Below are 14,118 nucleotides of genomic sequence, written 5' to 3'. Positions count from 1 at the left end.
ATTAACAGAGTTTTCCAATGTGATTTATTAATATTGTTTCTCACCTAATAGAAAAATATATTACAAGGCAACTGGCTAGAGGTTAAAAACAGATTAAATTCTGAGTTGCCTTTTTTTTCCTCTCTTCCCCCCTGCTCCCCCCTCCATTTTTTGCAATAATCACAGGGCTGAGCCTCAGTGAGGTTAGGAGGTGCATCACCCACTGAATTCTACCACAGACAGTTCTTAAAACAGCAAAACTGATTTTTTTTCCCCCAAAAGACACAGTCTAGTTCAAACAGGAATTATTTCAAAAACACTACTTGGTGTGAGTTGCACCAAGGTCAGGGCAGATCAAAATAGTCTTTAAAGTGTGTAATCTCTGAAGCCTCTAGGACAAGGTTTAAGTGATTCAGAAAGACTTGGACAGCCATTCAATCCAAAAACTTCTAAGCAAAACTTGTTCCAGGTGCAATCATTTCAAAAGCTCCTATATAAATATTTAGCAAACTATTATTTGACATATATGTATTAACAGCCAAGAGAAAATCAGTCATATTCGAAACAGAAGGTACTTTTACTAGTTCATAGCCTGTTTCATCAAGTAATAAAATTCTCCATCAGCTGCATTTCAGGTTACCTAGATGCAGCCTTAGTTAACTCACTTCCTCTTCTGTATGCATTTTTAAAGCCTCAGCCCGCTGAAGGGAGAAGAGGGTGTGGTTTCCTATTTCACATAATAAATCAAAACTAAAAAAATCCAGATATTAAAAGCATTGCACTCCTGTAACATTTTAGCAACTAAATAAATGATCATTTCTTTCTAAAACAGGCTTTTCTGAGCATTAGCAAAAAAAGCAACGCTCCAAAAATCAAACCAGCCCACCCACAGTTCTGGGGATGACTGGATTACAATCGCATCTTCCTGCTCATTAAGCCTGCAAACTAAGCATTACATATTTATCAAACCATAATACCCCTTCAGTAACCCAACAGCATTTTCTCATCTGAGCAGTGCAGAATGACAGCAACACATTCGGAACTGCACATCAAGTCTGCCAGCAGCACGTGTGCAGAACAGAAAGAGAAACAAAGAACAGAAAGGAACCTGGACACGGGAGTGCAGAAAAGAACAGAAAACCAAGATACTGTACATTATTATTACAAAACCCCCTTTTTTCTTTGCCACCCATTGATTCCTGCTCATAATAATCATTTGAACTGGGTTCATATTTTTCAGCATATCAGCAAATGGCAAATTCAGCATGGGTGTAACTCTCAGGACACCAGCTGAGGTGCACTGAAGCGGAATCAGTGCCCCACTCTAACATTAAATAACCGCTGCCGTTCTCCCATCACAAGACACCCCCAGTGCTCCTTTATAAGGACCTTACAGTACTCTCTGTCAAAGACATGCCCTTATAAAAGAGGCCTTTGTCTGCTCGCCACTCTGCTGTCTCAGAGACAGAGAGAAGACAATCTGCTTTACCTTTTTCAATTCCTTTACATTATTTAAGAAGAAGAGAAAATTGCTTACAAGTACATATCCTTCTGCAAATAAGCTTCCTCAACATTCCTTCATATTTTCCATAGCGTGCCCAGATGTAAGAGTGCTTCACAGAGCGCCGCGGCTTTCAGTCCAGAACATAATCAATCATTGCCCCTCGCATTCATTAAGCATGCTGTCTTCACACGTGGATTTAAACAGCCATGGCCTCTGTCCTCTCTCTCTACGGCTGCAGATCTGCACAATTCCCATTATCAACACCCATTTCAGCCCAGGAAACTTCGGTTCACTTCTAGGGAGGAAATTCCCTACTAGCAAGGGGAACCCAGGACAAATAATCCGGGATGAAGATGAGCTGAGTGTGCCTGGCTCGGCTGGCTTGCACTAGCAACCAGCCTGACTTTATCCCCTGGGAAGTGCTAACAGGAGCATCTCAACAGCTGTCATCATTTGTCCATGACGAATAAATTTAGTCATTATTCATTTTAAAACGTAACCCCTTCAGGTCTGGGCAAGGTGAAAAGTGGGGAGAAGAGGCTGCTATTCAAGAACCATGGTAAACAAGGGCCAGCGCGTCCCTTGCCTGCACCACCAGCCTGGGACCTTTTAAAGCAGAGTCTCAAATGTCCTTTCCAATGAAAAAAGATGCCTTCTGGCTTTTAAAAACTTTAGGAGGTCAGATTCAAATATTTTAGTTATTTGTTAGAGAAGACAGCTACTCTGTGATCCCAGTGATGACAGACTGGGAAGAGAGCTTTCCATCATCTCTGTTCCTCACAAAGATGCCCCACTATGGTCTTCAGATCTGACTATGTAAAGGACTAAACTTGTCCTGGGCCCACTGTGCCCACTCATCATCTGTTACATTTACAAGCACCAGAGCAGCTGAAACAGGCAAGATGGTACCCTCTTGCATTCTCAGAGGAATCCCTCTTTTGGGTGCAGATGGAAGTGGATGACACCAGAGGAACCTGCCTCCCCACCATTCCTATGGCATGCTCCACTAGGGGCAGACAGGTAGCTGCTAAAGCTGACAAACATTACAGCACTTCCAAATTGCATGCTTGATCCCCACTAGGTGGGCAAAGCCCAGCTCCCTGAAGATCTGAGAGCCGTTTACAAGCCAAGAACACACCAGCAAAACTACCGATGCCAAAGGAAACAGGGTGTGCTCCTCTTTAACCCTTTCTGCCAGGCACAGGGCCATGAGCACTGGACCATACTTTTGAGACAGACACCCCTTTGACATCTCAGCTCATGCCTTCCCCCCAGGGCAGCATCTGGCACCCCCATCTCCAGCTGTGACTTCTGATGTCACCCTCTGCTGGGTGTCCAAGCGAGACAGCTTCAGCTAAGGTTAGAAGCCTGCTCCCATTAGCACACATGAAACCCATGCATGGCTTAGCTGCAACACTGTCTAACTCCAACATACGTGTTGTAAAGGTTTCTCTAGGAAAATGAGTTTATAAACCCACTAAAGATAAAGGAACATGCATAAGCTCTTCAGCAGGCTTAAGCGTTTAAAAACAAAGGAGTGGCAGCTACAAGCAGAAGTCCATGGGCACAGCACATTATTAAGGTTTCCTGCTTGGCCATCTCCCAGTGTCCCAGCTGCTCTCCCTGGCTCCAGACACAGCTCCTCCTTCCCACCATCCACACCAGGCAGTGTTTTGCACCTTAAAAGCCACCCACGTGGCCTCTGACCCTGGTCAGTCCTGCCAATGCCACCTGTCCCTCTCTCTCCCATCATATCCAGTTATCCCAGGTTGACCCAGCCACCAGCTCCAGTCCCAGCCCACCCCTGCTGCTCCCTTCTGGCACTATGAGCTGAACCACCTCATCTCCTTCACAACTGGCTTTGGAGTCCCAAAAACCTGGCTTCAGCATGAACTGCTCCAGGGGCTGAACAATGACAAGACATGTACCAGTACCTTGGCTTTTTTTCTCTTATCTCACATATATCACCCTATTTAAACTACAATCCACATCATTATGGGTGGGAGTTTTGGGGAATAAGGTTTCAACAATGGAAATCTAGTCAAGGTATTTATGGAATAATAAATACAATAAACATCACAGCTGCCATCTGCCACAGGTAAGGTGGTGCTTAGAGACCCAGGCCAAGAATGTCAGGCCAGGCAGGTGCAAAACGCTTTTTGCTTTAATAATTCTTAAACACCATGTGCTTTTCATTAATCCCAAATGCTTCAGTTTTCCCTCCTTAGCAAGGAAAGCCATCATCTTGGCTGCTGCCTCATTCTGTCTAATCACTACCTAATGAATCTAATAGGCCTTCAACTTTCCTATCGCAAAGGAAAAGAAAAACCCTCAAAGAAGTAGCACCTGGAATTGTCTTCTGCTCCAAATACATTGCATTATATAGGCTGTTGTTCTAATACACATTGCTTATACCCAAGCAGCCAACTGCAGCAATTTCAGAGTATTCATGCCTGCCATCCCTCTGTAAGCAGAACATTTAGGCATAGAAATCATTAAAAAAGCACATTTCTGTTAGTGAGGAACCCTATACTTATTAAACCCATACCACTATGATAAAATCAACTTTACCAAACTGGTGTGAGGACACTGTTGTACACTTTGACCTGACCACATCCAACACCAGACTAGGCAGACACAATAAGCACATGGAAAGTAAATTCCAACTTCAATCTGCAAGAATAAGCTATAGCCCAGCAACATTCAAAATCTGCTCTCAGGGACTGGCCTGGTAATTCAAAAAAAATTATCCTGCAGAAGACTGATCTGAAATCATTCAACTTATGATGATTTAAGTTACTTTTCTGAGGGACATTAAAATTTTCAATCCTGAAATCAGATGACTCCAATTTAAGATGTAGCCATGACAGATGGCTGCAGGCATGATTGAGAACAACAGTTCTAAAGATTTGAAGAGACAAAAAAAAAGGATTTAATGAGCCTGTTTACTTCAAAGCAGAACTTTTTTAACCATAATGTTGACAGTATTAATGCCATCACGTCAGCAAGTCACAGCATGCCCCCTCCAATAGCATCTACGAGCACTAGCACAACTAAGAGCACAGCAAGCAAAAGTTTTAAGAAACTTGTGTTTGTAAAACTAACATGCCTGGAAATGGGAGTTTTTAAGAGTTAGTGAAACTGTCACTTAGCCTGTTTTCAGCCACATGAAAGTTTCCATTAGCTTTAAGTAGATTTAGAAAAGAGGTGGTACAAAAGTTACATTCCTATCAGCTTTATTAAATTAAATATCAATAGCAGACAACATAATAACTATGATACTGAGTGAATGAGCACCAGCTCAACCAAAATAATTCACAAAAGCATCAAAAACTGAAATAAATTCATTAAGAGCCAGGAAACTGTAGTAAAGTTTCACCAATTACTTTACTACAGTTCATACAGACACCTAAACAAGAATCAAACACCCATGTGTGAGGAGCTGTACAGACACAGCCTTTACTCATAATGATTTTTTTAAAATTAAGTAACTGAGAGACAGACACAGACATATACATAAGGAAAAATCAAAGTGAAGAAGAGACAGAGATAAGGATTTACTTTCCTCAAAGTAATCCTTGGAAACACAATATTCCCACAGTGCTTTTTCCAGCAGCCACACAGCCTTCCCCCAGACCTCAAGAGCACCAGGAAATCCACAGTGCATACCTTGGAAAAACACACCCAACCCCAAAAGCCCACGTATTTACATAAAGTTTCAATTGAAAGAGCAAAAGCAGCTTCTCCCTGCCCTGCACTTACCCCTGTGGTTTCCCAGAGGTTGGTCATTATGCCCTGTGGAGCACCCACCCTGCATTCCCTGCCCGGCTGTCCACACATCTCCCCCGCCTTCACAAACACCCCAGCTATTTCAGAGCCTGTTTCCACACCAGGGTGTTGCTTCTGTGGCTTTCCCTGCTGACTGTGCTTGGGAGCGCTGCCCCAGTTTTGTTGTGGACCCTTGAAAATACCCTTTAAATTGCACCACCTTATTGCTCCCTCCTCACTGTGCTCTCATTAGCATAATCTTCAGAGAGGAAAGAGACAAAGTGGGTCCCTGAGCCCTAGAGATAGCAATCAATGAGAAAGGCTGTTGATGAAGGATGGCTCAGGGAGATCTTTAGAGTCAGAAAACATCTTTTGACAGAACTACAGGAATGAGCCTTGTCACAGCATCCTGTCATACCCGAACTGCAGATAAAGCACACTATTTCCCACTTTAATATGAATCCTCCGTGCTGCACTGCAGTGGCAATGTTAAGATTTTGCCTCAGCCTTACTGAAGTTTAATTATTTATGCAAATAATTATATAAAAGAAAGTGAATTTTTCTGCCTTCATTCACAAGACAGAAAAATTCCATTCTGCAGAGGCACAGGAACTCCCTCAGGCACCACTTCCATATGCACATATAGCAGGGATGTGTCAGGTTAAAGAGCAATCAATGAACCTTTCCCCTCCTTGCTCTCACCTCCATTTCTGCATTTGATGGAAAACTTACGGCAACAGCCTGGACTCCCTGTGTTTGCAGCAAGCCAATGTCAGGATTCAGGCAGCAAAGTGGGCATCAGCATCACCCAGCTGCTGATCACCCACACTACATCCAGCACCCCAGGCAACAGCCTCCTTTGCCAGGTCTGTGATCAGCTTTGCACAGTATTCGCTTTAAAAATTATATAAATGTAACTAAAGGGCAGAGCCTTTCAACAAGAGCAAGAAGTATCTTTTGTTATTTTTAATATGTGAATAAACTGACACAGAGCTGAGGGACATTCTCAAGGGTGTGAAGGCTCCAGGGCACTGCCAGAGCCTAGATTAGGCTCCACTCCTGAACAGTTTTTTGTACTGATCCCTTTCTCTTCCTCCTACTAGAGATGTAAGTAGTGACACAAATGTTCTCTTATTTTCCCAATATTATCTCCAAAACTGCTCCATGCATATTCAAAAAAAGGACATTTGCAAGCAGCTTGGAAAAAGTAGAAATAACACATATTAGAATCAACATATTAGGAAAAAAATATTAATTTAGTTGTTCTTACAGGTGGCTTGAAGCTTAGCCACACCTGAAACTGAGTTCTCGGTATTTCCCAGGGTTGGCACTACAGGAAAACAGCAAGCAAGATTAAACCAAGCTCCCAGGGAGACACCTGCTGGCAGCAGCCTGGGGCTTATTTGCCAAAACCTGAAGGAACAAGGAGATACCTGTGGAATCGATAGGTGATATTTTGTCTTACCTGGACTGCCTATAGCCTACGAACTTAATTACCAGGCATACCAACAATCTGAAGCCTTCCAATGGACAGTGTTTTTCACCTGTAATGGCAGGAGCCCTATGAGCAAACAGGGCAGGTGACTCCAGCCCCACAACCAGGTCCAGATTTCCAGCTATTTGCACCATCTGCTGCCATGACATCACAGGGTGAGGCACTTCTCCAGCCTGCACTCCCCAGCTGGCATTCCCTGCACAGATCCTTCTGCCTCCTCGGGCAATTATGACCAGTGCAGCTCACCTCGATGCTGACTGCCCCAACACCATCATTGTCAACACAAGGAAATTGCTGTTTCCAGTGTTAGCATTTATCACTTCTTGAGGGGATGCTCATTCTCAACACACAGAACACCAGGTGTAAAGCAGTGACACGGAGCACGCGGAGTTGTTTTTGGAAGGAAAGAGCATCCTGACATTTTCAGGACAAAGTGCTGTTACAAAAACAAAAGGCAAAGGCATTTCATTGCCTCCAGTTACACAGAGCACACTGCGGGGCCAGAAATGCTGCAGATCCCACCTCCAGCCACCACAGAACACCCTGCAAAGCCTGCTAATGCACACGAGTCCTGCAGAAGTAAGCTCTCTAGAGATATCTACAAGGAGATGAAAATGCCAAGCTGCAGCCTTGTTTCCTTTTGGGTTAATTCTCAGAGGATGGCTGGGTCGGTGAAGTTAAGCCAGTAAGCTGTGCTGGAGGGACCTGGGGAAGCTGCAGAGTACCTTCATTTATGTTTATTTACAATCATTCACAGGGACATGGTGCTCAACACCTCCTGTGAGATGGTGGGGGATCCTAAACTTTTCAAGCAGCCACCTCTGAGCCAAGAAACGAAATAGGTGCAGTAATCCCAGAACAATGAAGGAAAAAACAAGGCTGTCAGCCCACAGCCTGTACAGCCACAGAAAACAGGAGCCTTCTGTCCCAAGGCATTCTATCTGTCTGGTTAAAGGATAATGCAAGAACATGGGTACTGCACTGGCAAAAACTGCACAGTGTTACACACATCACACATCAGTGACTCCCACCCAGAATGCCTGACCTGATGCATAATTAATATACTTTAATTAGATGACCATTTAAAATCTGTCAAATGCTCAGTGGACAATAATCATGAGATAAGAATGTCTTAGACTGAAGGTGGTTGAGACAAAAGAAAAACCACAGGGAAAACTACAGAACAACTCCCCAGCCTACATGCCTTTTGAGAAAGATTGTCAACTAGCAAAACAGGCATGACCAGCATGATAACCAGGAATTTCTACCATAAATAAATGCTTCATCTTTATAAAGATGCATATTACTACCGGCTGCAAACACACATATACAAAAGCAAAGTGTACAGACAAGTTCTGTTTATTTAAGAATAATTCAAAGTTGAATTTTATGATCCAGGCTATGCTCTATAGCCAGAAATGGTTACCAAACAGTGGTCTGAGATACCTCTGAGCTCCTGCCACAATGGCTACTAAGTTAAAGAGCTGGCTCTGCGATCTCCAGAGCACCCACTGCAGATGTCAGCAAAGGAAAGGGATGGGGAACCAGACTTGATGCTGATGTTGGGGAGAAATACCCATTCCCCACTCACATCACATTCATTTTGGCTAACACTGGCAGAGGGAAGCAATGGTTTCCTGACAATCAAGCCCATTTGGTTTTTATCTCCCCAGTGGCTTAAAGAGAATAAACACAGTAAATGAAAAGCTAGCATTTCACTTTTCTCAGGATCACTGTAGAAAAATCTTACTGTATTTATTACGATCACTCAAGACCAGTGACTCCGAAGGTAGCATTGAAAATGTTTGGGTTTTTTTTAAGGTGCAAAAGCAGAAACTAATAAATAATATGAGACAGGTTTTACTTTTAGTGAAAAAATGCTTGTTCAGTAATTTTTAGAATACATGTTCACTGCCAATAACTTATAATACTACTCTGCACAGATTTGTGTATGATCTAGACAGGATTAGTTCCACTTCTTTGACACAATGGAAACAAAGGCCAAGTACACATGAGGAAGCTGACTGCAGGTGGTGCAGAAAAGCCAGAATTAGAGCAAATGCCAGAAGATGTATCAGAGTATAGGAGTTCCTTTATTTAATTACCATCATATTAGGCTAAATTCTGCTTCCAGCTCTATAGATGTGGGATAGAGGTGAATCCAAAATCATGCTGTACTTCACAGGATTTTTTTTTAAATTTGCTGTTATCTCAGATTTTCTTCCGTATGGTTTCAAGTGAGCATGGAGAGGTTTTAGGACATCGACTAGTAGCCTATTTGACATATACCTACAGTACAGCATATGGTTTCCACATGGTTGGCTAACATAAACAATTCAGACTGATATTTAATACAGCTTCAAATAAATATAAGCACAGTCTGAATGCCTGATTTACAGGTGGAAAGCTCCAATTCCTGAGATACATCTGTTTCTTGGGCCTTTTTCACCTGTCCTTCAAAGCCTCAATGTAAGAAAACCATGGGCTTAAGGAAAAAAAGTCATGGGAGAAAAGCACTAAAACCAAAAATGTGTCACAATTTATAAAATATTAATAGTCAGCAGGGCTTCCGTTTTCCTGAAGCCTGTTTCATCCACTCCCCAACAACTTTAAAACAAAAGGGAGATCTATGCTCTTTCATCCACATTCCTCCCCATAAAGAATCATCATCAGGTACAGCAAACAGAGCAGTCATACTCAGAGGGAGAAAAGCAGACAAAAAGGTAGAGTGAAGACATTGCTGAAACTTTCCTTCCTTTTGTCATTAATTACTTCAGCCTACTAAATTTGGTATTCGTATTTCAGAGGTAACAAGAAACCCCGAGCAAGCAGGGGAACTTTAATGCACTACAAAGAAGAAAGCATTTTTTTCAAAGTGCGTGCAATATAAATAATGCAGTCATAGCACAGATAAAAATAATTACTATTATTAGACTTTATTAAAAAATAAGCACAAATATCCCCTCCTTCTCTTCTAAAAGAAAAAAGGGCAGTTAAAAATGCAAGTAGTTGTGTCCTAATCAGTCTAAGATATTCCTGTCCAACCCATTTTTATTTGGCCTCAGTCAGTGCTGCTGTTCACTTTCTCCCCATGGCTCAGCACCCTTTTTCAACCATCGTCAGGTCCCTGCATCTAGGTAAAACTTAAGCCTGTCATCCAGCCATCCAAAAATATCTGCCATGACTGAAAGTTGGACTTAATAATTGATTCTGATCACAGCTGGCCATTTAACCTCTTCAGTAACCATCCTGTTTTCCTCCCACATCCTAAGTTCATGGTAGAAGACTTCCACAGCTGGTCTGTCCAAGAAGGAACAACAACAGAAATCAGTTTTACCACATAAAGCCACTTACTGCATCAAATAACAATATGTCAGGATCAAATAGGAAATTCAAATTGAAAAAAAAGTGTTTGTCAGACCAGTAAAATCTTGATTCATCTAAACTGAGCTCTACCAGTTTCTCTGCCGTATCTCCTGCACCACTTGACTCTAACTCGGAGACCATCTCACCCACAAGAAGAACTAAACAAAGGGACTAAGGGCAGACTTGTTTTGACCTTAATCTCTTAGTTTTAATCAAGTTCAAAACTTGGTAAGAGGTGGTGGAAGCTCTGAATAAACATTTACAAGCAAGCAGATTCCCTCTGGTTTAAGGGCAGTCTGTCAAGTGAAAACGAAGGATGAATTTGCCTCAGGACTCAGATGCATGATCAAATTATTGCTGCTTAACAAGTTATAAGACACCAGCTGAGGCAAAGTCACAGCCCTTGAGATGCTATTAAACTACAGCAAGAGTAAGGTAATTTAATTTAACTTAGCCCTAAAGAAAGAAAATTAGGCTGAGCAGAATCATTCACATTTACCACAAAGAATACAAACACTAACCACAACCCAGCTAAACATCTTACTCTGGATCTGCTCATTAAAGACTCCACAAGACAATGCTGACCTAAACAGAATTGGAGACATTAAAAACCAAAGGGCTTCCCATGCAAAAGCTGGGAATGCTGATTGCAGAAAAAGCCTGGCACAGCCATTCTCACCACTACTGAGGAAAAAAAGAACTCAAAATCACTCATCTTTCCTTAGCACTTCTCACAGGTGATTCTGCCAAGAGAGGCTGATGTGGAACAAGATTGAGACACGGTGGTGAGCATGGCTGGTATAAGTCCTTCCTCATTCAGAAAAGTTACTGAAATCATTATCATCACAGGATACCAAAACCCAACTGATTTCCATCTATATAGACTTCTGGTTTCAGACATGCACATCTACTGCCTCCATGCATGACTTCTTTAAGTCAACAAGTCAAAACTAAAAACAAAACAACACTTTATTAATACAAAGAACCATTTTCTAAGCATCTTGAGAACTCCCTTTTCCCTAAGGCAAGTCTGGCTGGCACAGCAACTTTGTACATCTGTGACCCTGAAAGACCACTGCAAATGATAATTCAAATGGACAAATCAGATAGCAGCTTCTTCCCTCTTGCACTGCTTGCACTGTCTATGCTGTAGGGAGATATGTCCCTTCATATGTGACATTTACACTTTACTCCTAAACTGCAAGCTGTAAAGTGTAGTCCTTGTAAAGGCTCAGCTCCTGGAAGCAAGCTGTCCCCTTTTCAGCAGGCTGCTTATGATATAAACATAGAAGTCACCAGGAGAACCAGACTCCACTAACTACACTGTGCTTCTGCTTTGTGACATTGTAAAAAGGAGCATAAATACACATGTTGAGATGAACAGTTCCTACTTTTATTTCAGTTCTACGATACACAATTCACTCTAAAGCTTACACTCAATAACCTTAAAACTTACGAGGATTTTTACTACTTGCCTGAAGCACTGATTACCCAACAGAGACAAAATCTAGGTAACCAGAGCTTAGTATGATATTTGATGTACACTGCCCGAGTTAAAGTCTGGGGAGATGGAAATAGGCTCCGGAAATTACAGAGGAGAGACAGAGATTAAACTTCTACGACACACAAGGAAGGACAGATAGTAAGTAGAGAAGGGAATAGAAAAATTCTTGTGAAACATATATGACAGGAATTCACACACTGTGCTTTGTGAACCATCCCAGAACTGGTGCATATGCAACTTCTTACTTGTCAGATCAAATAATATCATGCTCAAAAAGCAAGAGTCAGGCATCCCTTTCAGTCCAGCAATTCAATTAAATACTTCCTAGTGACTGAAGCCATGATTCCTTATTCCCCATTACTATAAAGTCACTCCCCACAGTTTGATGTCAAAATCAAATATTACTAAAACAGTATCAGCCCAAGAGATAATTTAAATGTCTAATTTCCCCACTAATTCTAGGGTGGTATTTTTTAAGTTGCCAGACAAGCACAAAGCCTAGCTGAACTATCTAGGGTGATTCAAGGATGACCAATTCAGACCTTCCTCCTGTTCAGGCACGTTATGGCATGTACTGTAATGCAGGAAGACTTTTAGATCCACCTGCTGTCTGGGACTTAAAGGACAGAAACCCTTGTATTCAGGGGGTGTGGGAGAACAGGCAGAAATAGAGACTAAATGGATTCACATCATTGTAACATCCTACCACTTAGGAATAGAAGAGAGCACATGGGCAACCAACTGCTCAACCAAACAGCACATTTGAGCATAAATCTTAATCAGGAGTAACAACAGAAACTAATGGATTGCTTCAATTCTAAAAAGAGGCTTCTTTCAAGGTTATTCAACAAAATAAAATAGGGATGAAGTCTGAGACATTTCTATTTTGGAAACTCTGCAACAGGTTCCCAGGTTGAGATAATGGTCTTCAAGCACTTACTGGGCCTTTTACAGTGCACAGCACCGATGAAATCTTCCCCTGAACCCAGGTTTACTGTAAGTGATGACTGGGAAGAAGAAATTTGTTTTCTAAGTTTGCTCTGAAGATACTGATCCCAAGGTAAGTATCTGTAGCCATCAGGTCACAGAGGTGGCAAGAGCTGAGGGAAGGAAAGCTCTTTGAAGCACCTTTGAAATCAAAGTATGATGCATCCTCACATTTTCATGTAAGTCTTTATTTTTAGATCACTTTGTTGTCATCTTCCACTCACTTCACATTGTTGTACAGGAGAAAAGGCATGACTCCGAGGAGGTGCAGAAGAGCACCATTTCTCTTTCACAAGAGGCAAAATGGATGATTTTTCTTTGTAAGGGTGAGGCCATCCAGTGAACCCCCCTCCTGCCAGAACTCACTCAAATGACGATGCTCTGTAATACATCTGTGTACTGCGTGACAAACAAAAGGTTCAAGTTCAAGGTTATTAAAGGTACTTTGTCTCTCGTGGGCTGTAAGGTGTCCAGACACACCTAGAATTTACATTCCAGAGCAGGAACAAAAGAAAATAATACATGTCAAAGAATTCAAATATTTTATTTTAAACACATTTAATTTCAGACACAGGAATGGAGAGAATTAAAAATATGGGACTAAGTTGTTAAAATGAAATGTGTGTTAGAGAATAAAATCTAACAAGGAAAACAATGGTTCTTCCACATCATTCATTTCACAACAGCTTCCCTCTCACATGTGCAAAAGAAAATACACTTGCATTATATACAAGTAAAATTTATTTGTTGGTTTGTATTTATTAATTGTGTAGCAACATCAGGATTCCAGGTGAGACCAAGACCTTCCTTCTACTAGCTGGAAGAGACACTGAAACCAATCTTCAAATGATAACACCTAGTCACAGACTTTATCTGAGAGTTTCCTTTCTAAACTTCAACTTTGAGGCTTTCACAGTGACTCACAGAGTGCAAATACATTTATCCAAAAGCACATTTCAACCAGTTGTAATAACTGAGAGCTACGACTCACTATTTCCATTTATTCGATAACCAAGTAAAAGGATCTTGACACTCAAGTAAATTATTTGGAAATTACAATACTGCTTAAGATCAACAGTCAAGATTCCAGAGTCTCATGCATTTGCTTTACATTTCCACAAATCAGAAGCAGGAGTGACCATGTGTTACACTCTGTGTAACCAAGTGTTAATACTCACTTTGACAGGCAGGATTACTATCTGCTGACACACTGAAAAATGTTCACAAACTCCATGACTGAAACTTTCAGGTATGGAAGTGGTAATACCACAGAGGAGGTGTGAAAGCAGAGGCAGATAAGAGCACCAAATTAGCAAGTTTTTATTATTAGCAGGTGTTTCCAGGCGTTGCTTAGACTATGTGAAAAACCAGTATGAACATTAAAAAAATTGGCACAAACAGCTGACTATAACACAAAGAAAACAAAGAAGTGTATCAGTAGCTGCACATCAGAAAATGTCAAGCAGACGAAGTTGCAGAAGAAAAAGCCATATAAATCTTTCTCCATCCAATTCA

The 14,118-nt window shown here is 41.5% G+C and overlaps 1 protein-coding gene across 40 annotated transcripts in view; it reads right to left on the bottom strand.

The window, feature by feature from the left end:
• The window catches only part of CLASP1 (cytoplasmic linker associated protein 1), a 176,195-nt gene that overhangs the window by 92,267 nt on the left and 69,810 nt on the right, over window positions 1-14,118 (bottom strand). The window contains exon 1 of one of the 40 annotated variants that reach the window (XM_038143266.1): window positions 1,517-12,774. The exons of 38 other annotated variants lie outside the window; for them this stretch is intronic. In XM_038143266.1, the coding sequence (XP_037999194.1) occupies window positions 1,517-1,553 (37 nt within the window). In that variant the 5' untranslated portion in view covers window positions 1,554-12,774. Of the gene's footprint in view, window positions 1-1,516; window positions 12,775-14,118 lie in introns of those variants that run through there. One more of the 40 variants, XM_038143265.1, reaches the window with a different exon arrangement.

The sequence above is a fragment of the Motacilla alba genome, chromosome 7, assembly GCF_015832195.1.
Source record: "Motacilla alba alba isolate MOTALB_02 chromosome 7, Motacilla_alba_V1.0_pri, whole genome shotgun sequence".
NCBI lineage: Eukaryota > Metazoa > Chordata > Aves > Passeriformes > Motacillidae > Motacilla > Motacilla alba.
The sequence above is the reverse complement of the archived record's forward strand: the minus strand, read 5'-3'. Positions and strand labels throughout refer to the sequence as shown.